Source organism: Trichogramma pretiosum, unplaced genomic scaffold (genome assembly GCF_000599845.2).
Source record: "Trichogramma pretiosum strain Unisexual culture from Peru unplaced genomic scaffold, Tpre_2.0 scaffold63, whole genome shotgun sequence".
Taxonomy (NCBI): domain Eukaryota; kingdom Metazoa; phylum Arthropoda; class Insecta; order Hymenoptera; family Trichogrammatidae; genus Trichogramma; species Trichogramma pretiosum.
The window spans coordinates 1-15580 of record NW_019640834.1 but is presented as its reverse complement, the minus strand read 5'-3'; the positions used below and the strand labels follow the sequence as shown (position 1 = coordinate 15580).

At 35.4% G+C, this 15580-nt stretch overlaps 2 protein-coding genes across 2 annotated transcripts; one reads left to right on the top strand and one right to left on the bottom strand.

Annotated features, from left to right (window-relative positions):
* The first annotated feature begins 6396 nt into the window (after positions 1–6396).
* On the top strand, positions 6397–12394 carry LOC106655909 (UPF0605 protein GA14893-like). Its single transcript, XM_014376510.2, has 5 exons — positions 6397–6861; positions 9982–10057; positions 10129–10282; positions 10592–10813; positions 11524–12394. Exons 1-5 carry the CDS (start codon positions 6788–6790, stop codon positions 11748–11750), a joined length of 753 nt encoding a protein of 250 aa, XP_014231996.1. The 5' UTR covers positions 6397–6787; the 3' UTR covers positions 11751–12394.
* Positions 12395–12584: 190 nt separating this feature from the next.
* Positions 12585–15403, bottom strand: LOC106655908 (mini-chromosome maintenance complex-binding protein). The gene is made up of 8 exons (XM_014376508.2): positions 15232–15403; positions 14837–15111; positions 14142–14510; positions 13746–14068; positions 13492–13668; positions 13180–13423; positions 12941–13111; positions 12585–12864 (listed from the first exon to the last, which is right to left on the bottom strand). The coding sequence occupies exons 1-8, from the start codon at positions 15233–15235 to the stop codon at positions 12673–12675; spliced, it is 1755 nt and encodes a 584-aa protein (XP_014231994.1). The 5' UTR covers positions 15236–15403; the 3' UTR covers positions 12585–12672.
* Between the last annotated feature and the right edge of the window lie 177 nt (positions 15404–15580).

The window sequence follows — 15580 nt, the reverse complement described above, 5'->3', positions numbered from 1 at the left end:
ACGCACCAACACTTGTACGGAGCTGCCTCGCACGCGTCCCGTTCTGTGTCTGTGTACACGCACACTTGTCAGCTTGGCACATACACACGATACACAGGCAGATGTGCGTGTATCTGTGGCTTTTGTGCATGTGTGCGTGGACTGTCATTGCGATGCGCTCGGGCTCGTGTGTGGGTATACGTGCACACTGGCACGCAGTCCAATATGCAGCTCGGCGTTTCACGATCACCGACAAACGCACACGATTCAAAGGCGCAGTCGAGTAGTCGTACGTGCGCACTCATACATCCATGCATAAACTTGGTAGAGCGCGTCCGAGCCGTCGCGCAGATATAGATTACGTTGGTGGCTGCGAGCGAGTTCCAAAAGCTATGCAGTATTTATATATACCTCTATATATTGCACAGCTGCACGGATATATGTATACTTCGTTGTACGTAACTGCAGCGCGCGAATTCGTCCGTGTGTATGCGAATGTATAGGCGAGTGGAGGCGAGAGTGACGTAGCTGCAAAGACAGGAGCGAGCATTGATTTTTCCCTCCCCAGCACCTCGGATCCGCGCCCTCGTACGAATCTCGTTTCCTTATCCTTCTACCGCTTTTCTTTTTTCTTGCTTCTTTCTTTTTTTCTTTCGATCTCTGCTTTTGGGGCGATAGATCGCGAATATTGCAGCGCAGTATCCTCGCGTGATCCTTAATCATTTCCGTGACCGCCTAGTTATGTGGCTTTTACATTTGCCAACTCTATAGCTACTTTGCCATTTCTATATTTCATTCTCTTGCTTCCTCTACTTTACGAATGTATGCGCGTCTTGCTGCCCCTGGCGTCGGCTTATAATGTAAGTCGACCATCTGAAGACGGGCTATCTTTGGAGTATCCAACTTGTTTTTTAAACTTCATTTTGCTTTTTCTCAATAAACCATGTACAATCGACGGACCGATGATTTTTTCGATAGGTTTCTGCCTTACCAGCTCCAGATAGTAACTTACCAATTTATGAACATTTCTAGAGAATTGTTTATTCCATCTTTATTATTGGCCTTTAAAATTTCAGACCCTTTGTGTTGGTTAATATCGATATAATTTGAATGCTTTGACTTCGGGTACACAAGGCTCGAGTATTGACTCTTGAAAAGCTCGTATATGCAAATTAAGCGGTATAAATATCAAAGCGGCATTAGCCAGGACTCGATCTCGTAAAAAAAAGAGTAGTCGATATATGTATACGCAAGTGTCGGTGCTATACGAATTGGAAAGAAAAGTGCGCCGCTCGGCAAGTGTACTCGTATGCGAGCCTCGAAGAAGGTTACTACGTTCTGACCCCAATAAAGCTCGCAGTGCGGAGTTCATGAGCATACATGTATATGGATAAATATGTGTGAGTGCACGCGTGTGTGTGTGTGTGTGTGTGTAAACGCCGCAAGGCGCAACGAATGCAAGGACAAACGTACAATTGTGCATGTACACTCGGTACTGCCTCCAGATATATAAAGAGGCATGTACACGAACGTATACCTGAATCGAGTACTCGATTCTTGTTTACGGCATCAGCACACGGGTCGAACGCAATTCGATGGTATTATTCAAGCTCCTCGACGATGCCATTCGATAACACGTGCACTCGAATCTCTTGATTACCATAATGGCTTTTCCCGGTCTACGCATCGATCGAACGCAATTCCGATAAGGAGCTCGTCACTTGCAATCCGCGTGCTTCTAAAGGAGTGCACAAAGAAGACGAATTACATTTTTCAGAGTGTAGTCGTTTCGTGAATTTACAACCAGTTTCCTAATTCCCGATACTAAAATACTCGAGTGATTCAATGATCCGCTTTTCCATGTACGAGCTTTCGCAGATTGTTTTTTTATATTATTTTCGCTCAAAAATATCAGTTGAAATGAAAACATGCACGAATGCGTAAAAAAAAATCTGGTTTAATTATAATAACGTTTTCATGTCATCAGCGATCTGCAAAACGTCCGAGTAAACATAATGCCTTTTATTTCTTGATTCAATACACTCATTTATCGATCTTATAATTCATGCAACGATACAAATCCCAACGCATAATACTTCCTAACGTTTCAATAAGTTTCAAATCGCAGAAATCCATTGTTTCGGATGACAGATACTTACAGCTACTCGTTTGGAAACAACATATCTCATATACTTTCGTTCAATTTTTCTCTTTTTTTTTGTTTTTGTTAGATCTGTTGTTATCATTGAGGTTTTTTTTACGCATTTATTTCATCGCATTATTATTGAGGATTGTAAAAAGTCGCTCGAATTAACCAAATTCTTTTTTATAAATTCAATTTTAATGAGAAGAAAAACACGAAAATTGTTATATTACAGTGTTTCATGTGTCACATAGAAATTGTAATTAAATATAAATAAAACTATGCGACAAAGAGTTAAATCGTCATCGATTTTAATGCCCAGTAGATGGTTCGAGAAAACGACACTTTTATCACTCATTTATTTGTCATTATCACTCCGATAACTGAATTGATATTGTGTAATAAGGATTCATGATGCTTTAAGTAATCAACAAACAAGTATATAAACTGTTTATATAAATGCTGTGAATTAGAGCTAGATAATTGCTGAATAAATTCATTCATTGATAAGTTAATTTTAAAATAACGTTTTTGTGATTGCGTTAGTCGTTTAATCTTTCACAAAATTGATTTTGATTTCACTAATTCGTATTTAATTAAAAATTGATGAGAGATAATCGTTGCGAGCCACTAGACGGTAAGTATCGAGTCGAGTGCTCAAAATATTTTATCAAATTAATCAACTGACATTAACGAGTCGACAGCAGCTTGGACAAATTTTTTTCCTCCATATTACAATTGCAAAACATAATGAACGGTTTGTAATGATCGATACTATCGCACTCGCGCATTTCACCTCCGTATCTTTCGATTCCCAGTTTTGCAGCTAAGGTTAGCTCATAAAAATTATAGTGTGCAACAGTCAGGTTGCTCTTCCGCAAACGACCTTCATGAGCTACGGCAGAATATAGAGCTACACTGTAGCCGCAGCTTATAGAAACTGCGAGGGCGTAAGCTTGACCTCGACCCTCTTCTCGAGTGGCGCGCGTAATGAAAAACTCCTGGAAATCCTGGAATTATTCATATACCTACGTGTGCGCGTGCATCGATGCGCTACCGCGTGACGATACAATTTGGCTCGTGCAAGCTATATGGAAGGAACACAAAAAAAAAGGCAAAAGCTCGGGTCAACATTACAAGTGCAGACGCAATTATGGGCGACCGGGGGCGCGCATGTGCGAGCTTGCGATCGAGAGAAAAGTCGCGCATCATAAATTACGCAGTTCACACATACGACAATGCCTACGCGCATGTATACATGACTGCAAACTCTTCGATATAGGCGCATCTGAAGGTCGGGCATCATGAATGAGCCCTCCGGCTTGATGAGCTTTTATTATAATGTACATATCACGCGAGTCGCGCGACAAATTGAAAGCGCATAAAGTGCGAAAAGCTCGTGCAAAGGGTGTGATATTCAATCGTCCAGGACGTCGAGACTGAAAATATCCAATAATGCGACGTAAAAGACGTGGGTTGCGTGCAAAAATATACGTATGCCATAATACGCAACGCGAAATCAGATAAGGTAGAGACTCGCATGTACATGGCCATTTGTAATAGAACATCATCGTTTGACGTGTTAAATAGGAGGATGAACAACAGGTGCTAACGATTCAAAGCACCACCGATGTTATATGTGTTTTCTAGTTGATACTGTCGCTGCAATGATTCATTGGACATTACTCGCGCGTCATACATGCGAAGCAGTTGAACAGTCCACGAGTCTAAATTAACTTCGCTGTTTACAACCTTAACGCATGTATCAACTATAATTTATTTTTGCAACATTAATTGAAAATCAACTCGAATGATAACAGTATGCTGATTCATTTACGCTAGAGCGAATTAATTTTTTTATATCCCTTTATATTAATAACTGTACATAATTATGCAATTTAATGACAACGAATGAACATTTGTTAACGTTTCATCGCTGTTTATTTATGAATGGCATAAGTATGGAAGTAGCACGTGATGCTCAAAATTGTAAATATTACCGCGATTAGATGATATTAACCAAAAATTATATGTTTAAATTAAACTGAATATTCATTCATCAAAATTGAATTAAATTTTCAGTCTTCATATTGACAAAAAAAGTAGATCAAATGCGCAATGGAAAATTTTAATTTTAACCTTCAAATGATAATGAAAAAGGTAAAATAATACAATTAGTCGTAAGTAATCAATTTTGAAGGTGATGCCAAGCGTTTTTAGAAATAATTAACGACCCATGCATATTCCCTGAAATGGATATCTATGTAATAAAAAAATTTGTATCAAGATGAAAAATACTTTATCTTCTCGTGTCATGCCCATAATCAAATTTTCAGATATTAAAAAAATCGCTGTACTTATATCGAAGTTTAATACAAGTCAAAATTTCTGAATTATTTTTTGTTGGTAATATTACCATTTTAAGATACTGTCATCATTACCAATTATTTATCTACAATTTTGTTACCTATCATCGGCAAAGGAGTTTTCAAACACGAGAAAATTATATAATTACGGAATTATTTTGTTTTTACCAAGAAATCTATGTATAAATATTAGTATTTTCGATTGAAGTAAATTCGAGACTTCTGAAAACTGTCCCCTTCAGTTAATTCAAAAATATTGTGGAACATGCATAGAGTAAATTTTCTTTCTTGGAAATTACAAAAGTCGCGTTCAGAATTATATGCGAGATTCGTAAGTACAGAAAAATCATTTCAAGGAACAAGCACAGTATTCAACATAGACTTCCATAACCACGTTACAACTGGGCTAGTATAAAATATATTGTATTTCTTTTCAAAACGTTTTGGAGATATGAGAAGAACAGAAGTACTAGTTACAATTCGTTTTAATATATTTATAAAAAAATTAAATAAATGTTCGTTAATTTTTACCTCATTCAATCTGACATTTAATTAACACGCCAAAATAAGATTCCCTGTATAAATAATTATCTTGCTCATAAAATCTTGTCATTTTCAAGTCTGCAAAAAAAATAGGCCACCTATACGGTTTATTCAACCAATAACAACATTTCCGACAAAGTGCAAAATAAACAATAATTTATAAACTTAAAAGTTTTATGATAATTTTCATGAAATTAACTTCCATAATGTTAAATTGGGTGCAGCAAATAGCAATATCCAATGATGTCGTGCATATTCGTGAGAATCCAATTGTTAATTAAAAAATACCTCGAATCTATTTTGATCTTGGATATATATTTAATATCAAACCAAGACATTGAATATCTAACAGTGTGGGTAAAATGATAAAACTTTGTAAAATGTTTAAAATTTAGCTAAATGAATTCATCATCTTCTTGTTTTAACAAGTTAAAACTGATTTTAAAGTAGGTGACAGTGGAAAGATCATTGAAAATCTTCGTTCATTCAAATACATTAGAGCTCATCAAATAATAAGATTTATCGATTAAGTTTAATGTTAATTACAATAAGTTGAAAACATATAGGTTTGATTGATAAGCATTATTACTCTATTACATGAAAATAAATTACTGATAAGATCTCATATTGAGCGACATAGTCCATCAAAAAGTTGCAACAAACGAGAAAAATTAAAATCGTTATAGTGTTTTTATTCATAATTCATAGTAAAAATTACTATAACTCTAGTAATATTCAGTGTAATGTCTCACATGTCAAGAATGCAGTTACTTTCCCAAAAAATATAGTAAACATTTATGTATAGGGTATGCAGGCTTATGAAGTAATTTTTACCTTATCAGATTTCTCAGTGTATTTATACTTTCTACAAGTATTTTTAAATTGTACTCTAATTGAAAAAGAGTAAGAATTCTGTTTCATATTATAAAAAAAGAATTTTAAAAAAATTAGGGAAAAATTTGACGCATTATAAAAATAGTTTCCTGAACTATCTTAAATAAATTGCTCACCCAGTTAAAAAAAAAAGTATATAATTATATGCAATCGAACTAATCGAACCAAATAGTCGATTCGTTATTGTCAATAAAAATATTTACAACCTTCAAAGTTGAAAACAATAATGCACTAAATGAATCCTATCAATAATTTTATAAACAATGAGCAACCATGGCCTATGGTAAAACTATTCGAGTTCAGCACTGCAAGTTGAGGAAAAAAAGGCAAAAATTTGGCCCGTCCGAACGAACTCGGCAGCTATACCACTGCGAGCGTGAGTCGAATGCGCGCACACGCTGTTTGTTCGAAGTGCCAATGGCTCGGCGGCGCGCGGCAAACAACAGCGACTTTAGTCGTGCAAGTGCGCTTGGTCGCACTGGATTCAACGTCCTATACATCAAGTGTACATTCGTAGCTTTTCACGACTTGGGCTCGCGCACGTCTGCGTGCATAAATACGTTCGTATACATGCACCACATATAAGTGCAGTGCCGCCTCGTGGCACGGAAGCTTTTGCCCAGCAGCGGGAAAAATCGAAGAGAAACTGTTTGCTGTGGTTTCCAAGGAATACGCGAGCTGCGCGACTTGTGTACGAGTTTTTGCGGGCGTCGCGGCGGGACTCGCTTGTGTCAACGACATGTGTTGCGAGTAATTTTTCGCGATTCCGGTCACGCGCATCGTACTCGCGCTCGTGATCGCAATTGTGGTCCATCGGGACGAAGCTTTGCTCCGTTTTTCTTGATTTTTTTCGAGCGTCAAAATGGTCTTCGAAGCCGTAAGCGAGGAGCAGAGGCAGCAATTTTTTCGCCAGGGCTGCAACGCGCATCTTCCCGGGTGAGCTACATCAATTGATTCAAATACTATATCGATCGATAAGCTAAGCTCTTGTAGCTTTCTGTTGTTTCAAAACATACAAGTACAATTATTATTATTTATTTACACGCAAAAAATCAAAAAAGAAACTAAATCACGATAAAATCGTATTGATAATTCAAGATATCGATAAGATACATGAAAGTATTGTTACAGCTGATGTAATCGTAAAAAAGCCAATTAATTGCATTGCACTGAAATGTTGTATAAGTCGAGACAGGTATTGCCCAAAATTATTTTCAACGAGCGTCATATATAATTTCATAGAGACAAATGTCTGATTCAGGATAATTTCACAACGTAATTACGTTCCACATACTGACGTGCTTGTTTTATTCGCTCGATGCGAGACAGACGTGACACACTTGGCTCTATCTTTGCTCAAAGTTTTGGAAAGCAAAAAATAGGCTGGTCAGGTGCGCGCAAAAAACTAGACCGGACAAACATTCGCATCGAAGCACGCGCTTACAATAAGGATAACATTGGTCAGGTGGCAATAGTGTCCGAGCAGACAAGCAGCGGCGCGCAAAGCTTCGTTGAACTCTACAGTATACGTCGAGTTTTCCGAGTGTGCAAGCAGGCCTCTATATATGTACGAGCATCGATTATGCCGCTCGATGCTAACTCGGAGCTTCTTCAAGCGTGAACGATCTTTTTTTTTTTTAATGCGCGCCCATTTATGAGTAGCGTAACGAAGATGCGCTGCAAGTCATAAACAAAACAGTGATTTTTGTTTCAAGGCGGCGATCATCGATGACATGAGCAAAAAATTCAACAGCTCGATCGGGATCGCGAGCTACTGCGATACAAACGAAAGAACCACGACTGAAGTGTATGGATTTTTTTACTGTCAACGACTTGCCCTTAACCTTTTTTTGCCGGTAAAGTGCGCGATATCAAATTATGGAACTAGCTCGCATTGCTGACCATACGTATATATTCAACTAAAAGTAGAACCCCTGAACACCTTCAAGTAGACCAGGTCGATGCAGCGAAAAACGAAACGATCTATACACTCACACACACACGTTTATTATCAAATCATATGTGAGACAATTAGTGAAAGCAATATTTTATTAATAAATTATTCTATGTCGTTTACTAACTGCTAGAGAAAGTATTTTTTTTTCTGTAGTTCGCAGAATCTTCGCTCGACAGTTATTTTATTACGATTCAGTGATTTTGATAATAACATGCGAAAAGCTGATTTTATAAGGCCTTCATTTTCGACGATCAATACATGAATCTCATTTTTGTGTTCGCGATTTCGCGTTTCGGCATGCGGCGCAACGACTACCAATCATCACAACTTTCTTTGCCTTAAATGTTTCATATCGAATCAAAGTCAGGAAATTACTTTTCAACCAAAGTTTTAGCTACTTCTAACTGGCAAAAAGAGAGTTTAAATGAATTAAATATCGTACAGTAAACCAAAACATTTTACATGGTAAGTGGCTTTTAGTTTTCGCAAGACTGCAGCGAAAAAGTTTGGTAATAAAGATTCTCGGAGGACGATAAGCATGACGAAAAGAATATGAAAAATAAGCAGGTCAACGACTTTACCATGTCACACGTCAACAGGTTGAGAGTTTAAAAAGCGTTAAAATACGTGAATTATTGTAAATTACGGGGCCTTTTTTTCTCAGGTATTAACAAAAATCACGAAACACGCGCAGCGAAACTCGGCAGAAAACTTTACAAAATATAGCGAAATAAGCGTGATCATAAATCTCATTCCGATATTCATTTCTGCATATCCTCATCCGCACATATCTATATGCTACAGCAATGAAGGCACACGTATATAGCTGCATAAGGAGAAACGAAAGCTCGCTGGAAACGACGATGCGCCATGCAAGCTCCGCATCGCATGCCCTCCGCAGCGAGCTCCGATGATGCGAAGCTCGCGCGCCACGCGAGACTTTTAATCACGCACAAAGTTGCGCGCCCGCTTATATATATTATACGTGTGTATGCGGAGACGACTGCAGAGTAGGATCACGAATCGCACTACATACGTTCTCTGTGTGGCTCATTCGGGTCTTATTGATTGGCCAAATAAACTTTCTTCGGTCCTTGACTGTATCGACGCTTGCTTATTTTGTTAACAACTACCAGCAGCTGCTGTATTATGCACTGATTCTCTTTGATTTCGGATTATATGAAGAATATATACATTATAGTTAATCGGGACAGCGATGCAAGCTCGATATCTGTTCAACGACTATCGATGAAACTCGCATGCCTCTCGGTCAAATTAACTCATCTGAAACAAATTGCTTTGAAGAATGAAATTGCTTGAGAGAACATTAAAACTTCCGACACTGACGAGTTCCAAGGTAAATAACGAAGCTCCAATCGAAGCTCAAATTCTAATCGACGAGAAAAAAAAATAAAACAGCTGTGTAAAATAATTTACTTATGTCAAGATGAGTAACGAAATGATCTAATCACGTGTGCAATTTAACGTATGAAAATAATGCAATTGTTCCACTGAACTAATTGCTTGCAACACTGCGTATTATTCGATCAATCAGATTTTTTATGAACAAAACAAAGAAATTGCTCGGCGCTTCGTTTTAAACGATGCGGTTAACTCAAACTTATCGATCAACGATGGGACATTGACATTTGGATGCGGAGAACAATAGGAGGTTTAGAAAAAAAAATTCCTGACAATCCGGTCGATGCCATGCGGTGTAAAATCGACCACTGAGCCATGACCGTCCCAGCGAACCGATTTCTTTTAGCCGTAATGTCGGTTCGTGTGTATATGCATGGTGTAAACGTATAAATATCACCAGTCACCAAGTATGGCCCAGTTCGCCTAGACTCCTATTGAGAACCTTAAATCTTTCGCCTGGCGGCGTACGTCACGGGATCATGCCCTCGTGTGCTACATAATAGATTATGTTTACTTTGCTGCTCTTCAGCTCGTGCACGTGCTGTATACTTAATGGCATACATTATCTTTTGATACACAATTTTTTTGTTCCATTTCAGAGAATCGATGCGGGCGATCAAACTCGATCGAAATAGTTTTTGAAAACAATAATGAAAAATAGATTACTCTCTTTACAGGTACACAGGGCACTGTCCGACCTTGAAGTTTCGAGTTGGCAAGCGATACGGAGCATGTACTCAAGAAATTATTAAAGTAAGCCAGTCGTAATTAAGCTATGATTTGCCACTAGAAGCATTGAAGACGATAATATTTTGCCATTGCAGGAGCTCGTGGAGAAAAAGATTTTAAAAACGGAACCTTACAGGCCGAGCATGAACAAGGAAAATCTAGTCCCAATTCGACGAGAGAATATTAGAAAGGATTTGAAAAGGGACACATGCGTATACAGAACACCACCCTACATATTGGGCTACACAGGTGAGAGGCAGTTTCTCCATGGAATTTTTAAAAAATTATTCTTATCGCGCATTCATGGAAAAAATCGGTTCCAAATGAAAAATACACTGCAGCAAGATGTATTGAAATCGGTTCCAATTCAAATAAAACGAACCCAAATAAAAAACAATGAAATATATTGGAAAATATTTTTAATTTTGAATCGAAATCAGTTATAAGTAATATTACGTGGTAACAGAATGAAAATTGAGTCATTTAAGAAGCCCATAAAATTGAATGGCAATTCTGTTAGTCATGAAAATTTTAATTGAATGTTTACTTTCTGCTTAGGCTATATTCCAGGTTACAAGAGTAGATATGGCCTCACGTTTATGCGAGCTGTGGAGGAGGGTGCTACGGAGTGGCGGGAGACCCAAAGCAAATTGCGGGCGCGCAGGGATACAATGAGGGCACAAATTGAGATGCAAGACCCACGGAATTTGCTTTCGCGCGTAAGACACGACAACGTCGATATTGTGATCGATCACGGCCACGGCAAGCGGCAATATTTTGGTAAGGAAAACTAGTCAGAGCCTAGTGTAGATTTTCTGACTCGGTTTACCGTGAATATTTTTACGAGCACTGAGCAATTCATTGGTTTCCCTCGCGATTGTTCTCGTCGAGGACAAAAACGTTTAGTTTTTCATCTTGTACACAATTCAAATACTCAAAAATCACAAAGCTTCTGCGTTTTATTTTACTTTGAAAAAAGAACTTGCATAATTTTTATATGAATAAACCGCAGAAACCGGTCGATAAAATTTATTTTTTATCAATTTTACAAAAGTAAACATTGCAATGTACCAATGGTAGTTATCACCACGTAAACTGAAAACATTTCTCCACGTGATATTTATACCTCGGTTTATAGATTATGTAATACGTAGCATATGTATAAGTAATTATCAATAAAATTAAATTAACCAACATTTATCACTATAAAATACCCAAAGATCTGGTTAATTCAACCACAACAATATGATGTAATTTGGCTTACAGATTATAATCGCAAAAATCATTGGACAAAAAGAAAAAATAAATTCCTTAAAACGGCAAAGCAAAAGTACTGAAACGCTTATTTTGAAAATTGCTTTTATTCATACGTAGCATTATCGTAGGTAAACGATTGATAATTTCTAAATGTTATTACGTGTCAATGATAAACAGTTCGATGCAAGTTATAATACTTGGTTAATTTGCAAACTTCACTTCAATTCTAACAGATAATCAAGTGTCGGCGGAAAGTCCACCGATCGTTGGCTACACGGGTCACATACCCGGAGCAAGAGGACAAGTCGATCTGTCGAAGCGTTACGCGCAGGCAGCCAAACGTGGTCTTGAACTTCACGAGCAGGGACGTCGTTCGAGACTCGGTCAGCACGACGAGGCCGCTATTCAGAGAGTTCTCGATGTGGCCTGTGTCGACGAAACGGGACATTCAAAGCCTTAGTCGTCCATCTGATGATAGAATCATAATTCACTCACGTGATATCATGTAAAATATTGATTGTAGATTTTAATGTAGAAAACCTTTCTCTTCTTTCAACTTCAAAAATTCCTTGTATTTTCAATGCATCGATAGATTTCATGTAATATGCTTGCTCTCAAGTTCATACTTTTAGTCTATTTTATGAAAGTTTCTATATTAAGAATGCTTCAACTTTTAATGTAAATTTGTTCGAAAATGTATCTTTTTAAAATTAATTAATTTAAAAAAAACGAAACTTTTGACAATATAGAGTAATTCTTTGAAAAACACTGTATTTATAATGTGGTGGCATCTGTAATATTTTCTATTCGATTGCTCATGAACATTATAAAATATTTTTGTATGGAATAGTATAATTGGAACTTGTAAAATATAAGCATCACTACCAAAATATCATTTATTAAAAATTTAGCTCAAAGATCAAAAGAAAAAGTACTCTTGCAGTAAAAGATATTATATGAAATAAAATTTAAACTGCAATTAGAAAATCGAAATTAATCGATTAGATCAGAGTCTAAAAACTAATGTGGTTTAGTTAATTTAAATAAAAAATGTTATAATTTTGATATATACTTTTTTGAAATGGGTCACGAAAAAATTTCAACTTGAAAATTTTTCGATTTGGCTCTTAACGAGATATCGTTTTTATCAAAGCTATTTTCATCTTTATTGAATGAAAAATGAAAAATAGCTTTGCGTAAGTTTATTTCTTAAATTATTCATTATATAAATTGTAAATAAATAGCTCAAAGTTGTATGTACTGTTTAGGTTCGGAATTAAAAATGTCTTAAAACTTAGGATTGTTGTTTTCATTAAGTTCAAGGTATCAAAAATACAATACAAAACTAATACTTAAGTTTACAAAATATATGTAATAATGTCCTATGGATGTTTTGACAGCCGACTCAATCTTTCTTTTTCCATTTGTTTACTCCTCTTCCACAATTCGGGTTTCAGTGCATTATGGCCATGAGAAATAGACATTAATCTAGAGAGTACCATTAGCCAATTCAAATCATTTGCAGAAATATTTTTATTGGCTTGTCTCATTTCAACAAAATCTTCTTGAATAAGCTGTGAAATTGATTGCAATTTTTAATTGAAAAATTATTTCAAAATGATATTTTAAGAGTGAATTTTGCAATTCTACCTTCACTGTGTCTTCTGAAAATTCAAATTGAACATTTTTCAAAGAATTAACATACTGCCTTATATCACTTAATTTGTTTTCATCTTTCAAATATTGCTTTGCTGCTTCAAGGACTTGAGGATAACATTTAACTGTATCTGGATCAGGTTGCAATTTGATTTGTATGTGACACTGGAAATAATTTTTTATAAAATTGTTATATTATTTATTATTTATATACTAAAAATTTTAAAACTTACAGGAATAAATGATTTCACATCAGATAAAATTAAAATCGGTATATCTGTGTCATATTCCATATTGTAAAATTTAAAATCATATGCCAGTCTTTGAAACTGCATGATTTCATTTATGGCATTGTAATTCTGTCTCCCAGTAGCTGTGATTTCTCCAGTTGTTAAATTAGTTTCATCTAGAATCAAATGTGTATTTTTACTGAGTTGCAGCAAACCACTGGTTAATCTGTTACAATCATAATCTTTCCTAAAATACCATATGTTCATGATTAGCTTTTTGTCACAAATTTCAAATATTTTGCATTTTCTACTTACTTTGGTATCAGACTCGTATCATTGAGACTTTCTAAAGTTATCTCAAATAAATGACTTTTTATAAGTATTTCTTTTAAAATATCATAAAAATCTTGTTTGAAGTTCATGAATTGTTCAGGAAAGTGAGATATATTTATTGGGTAAGTTCCAAGGCACATGCACTCTTTTCTTACATATCTGCAAAATTGTGTTTGAAAAAAAAAATTATAAAGTACGTTCATATAGTTATATAATCTGTAAAAATGAAATCTTACACTGAGGAAATCAAATGACAAATAAGATAATCAGCAGCAACTTCATCACCAAAGAGCAATGGACTAAGCAATATTTTCAAGTCCCCTCTAATTTTTTCTGCTTTTGGGAGTATATGTACAGGATTAACAATAAATTTATTAATTTCATCAACTATTTTAATAGCATGTAATCGTGGAACAATTGTTGCTGGTGGATGTAATGTTTGTCTTTCTATATCTAACATTCCTTCATCATCATTAACGCTACTCAGATCCGGATCCAAAGATAAAAAACCAACAATATGAATTACTTGATTAAGTTTATATGAAGAATCATTGTACACCTGTATAAATTGCATTAAATTTTATAAGTATATTTAACATTTAAAATATTTCTAAATTCAAATTTTTACCAACTTTTACAATGCAAGCTTTTCCATCTTTACTTGGAATCGGCATATTTAATAGATGATCTTTCGAAACAAGTTTTGCAGTTTCATTTTTTATATCAATTTCTGTAGAATGAGATGGACCAGCTCCTTCAGTATTTTCATGTTTTTTTTCTTTTTTTTTAACAGAATCAGAGCAATCCATTGATTCAAAAGCTTCTTCTAAAGGTCTCTTAATTGACTTACTTATTGCCATTGGTTCATCGATAACTTGGCTGGAACTGTATGTATGCTTATCCTTAGCCCAATCATTTAATCCAGGAATGGAAACAACTATCCAAGTTTGTCTTTCAGCATTTTCATTACTTTCATCATCAAATAAAATATTTTCATTCATCTATGAAAAATTTATGATTTATTTTGATTTGAATTTTAAAAAGTAAGAAATAAATGAATTCTAATATTTATTGTAAGCTACAGCATACATGAAATTAACAATTCTTGAAGTTTTTCACACCTGGTGCAGCTTTTAATTTTTTTATAGGTCTTGCACAAACTAGGCATCAAAAATTCAATGCTAGTTTAGCAATCATTAATGAGGAGAGTATTTTTCTGAGAAAAAAACTTCTCATCAATAAAAACTAATTCTTGAAAGTGCTTTAAGAAGACCGTGTATTTTTTTTAGGTAATAATGAAAAAATATGATATTTAATGAATATTTACCTCACATTTTGCTTCATCACTATACATACCACTTTTAGTGGTATTTTCACCAGTTTTCTTATTGGTAATTTTGTATTTTTTGAAAAAAAACTCCGGATTACGCATATCTTGAATCATTCCTTGAAATCTGACAAGTTGACCATTTTTGAAATTATCCAAAGATCCATTATTTAGTGAAGGAATTTCAAACAAAGTATCGATGTTTTCTAAAATTTTTTCACATTCACTTTCGTTTGAAAGAAAATATTCTATCGTCCAGTCTTTTGGATTTATTTCTGCAATTACAGGCATTGATGATTAAAGATAATGTATCGTTTGTGTGAACAACACAATATACAAATTAAATTTTCAATGATTTTATAACCTATTAGATTCGCGTTTACACAAATACTCACTCATTTTTAGGAGTAAAATGGATTATTTTTTAAAAATTTATTCTTTCACGAATTTACAAGGACGATAATAATTATCTAGATAACAAGAACAAATCAGTTGATAAGCAATAGCAGTACAGGATAACGAAAATTCAAACAATCGCTCAGCAGGCAAGACTATAAAAGTAAACAGTTAATAATGAGCGGGAAAAAGAAGTCAACAATGGCACATGCAGCGCCACAAGTTTTTGCAAGTTGTTGATGTTTCAAAGTTTTTTTACTGTCAGCGCTCTGCGCTTTGGTTTCAGGCTCAGTCAGAAGCCGCGATGCCAAAAGCAGCAGAGAAAAAAAATCTGACGGTCGCCGAACC

Excerpts from the sequence above, each read along its gene's own strand:
- LOC106655909 (XM_014376510.2), top strand. The coding sequence starts at position 6,788 with ATGGTCTTCGAAGCCGTAAGCGAGGAGCAGAGGCAGCAATTTTTTCGC. Across the intron at positions 6,862-9,981 it reads TGCAACGCGCATCTTCCCGG|GTACACAGGGCACTGTCCGA; the intron begins GTGAGCTACATC and ends CTCTCTTTACAG. Across the intron at positions 10,814-11,523 it reads CGGCAAGCGGCAATATTTTG|ATAATCAAGTGTCGGCGGAA; the intron begins GTAAGGAAAACT and ends CAATTCTAACAG.
- LOC106655908 (XM_014376508.2), bottom strand. Across the intron at positions 14,511-14,836 it reads GTGATGAAGCAAAATGTGAG|ATGAATGAAAATATTTTATT; the intron begins GTAAATATTCAT and ends AATTTTTCATAG. Across the intron at positions 13,424-13,491 it reads GATACGAGTCTGATACCAAA|GAAAGATTATGATTGTAACA; the intron begins GTAAGTAGAAAA and ends ATGGTATTTTAG.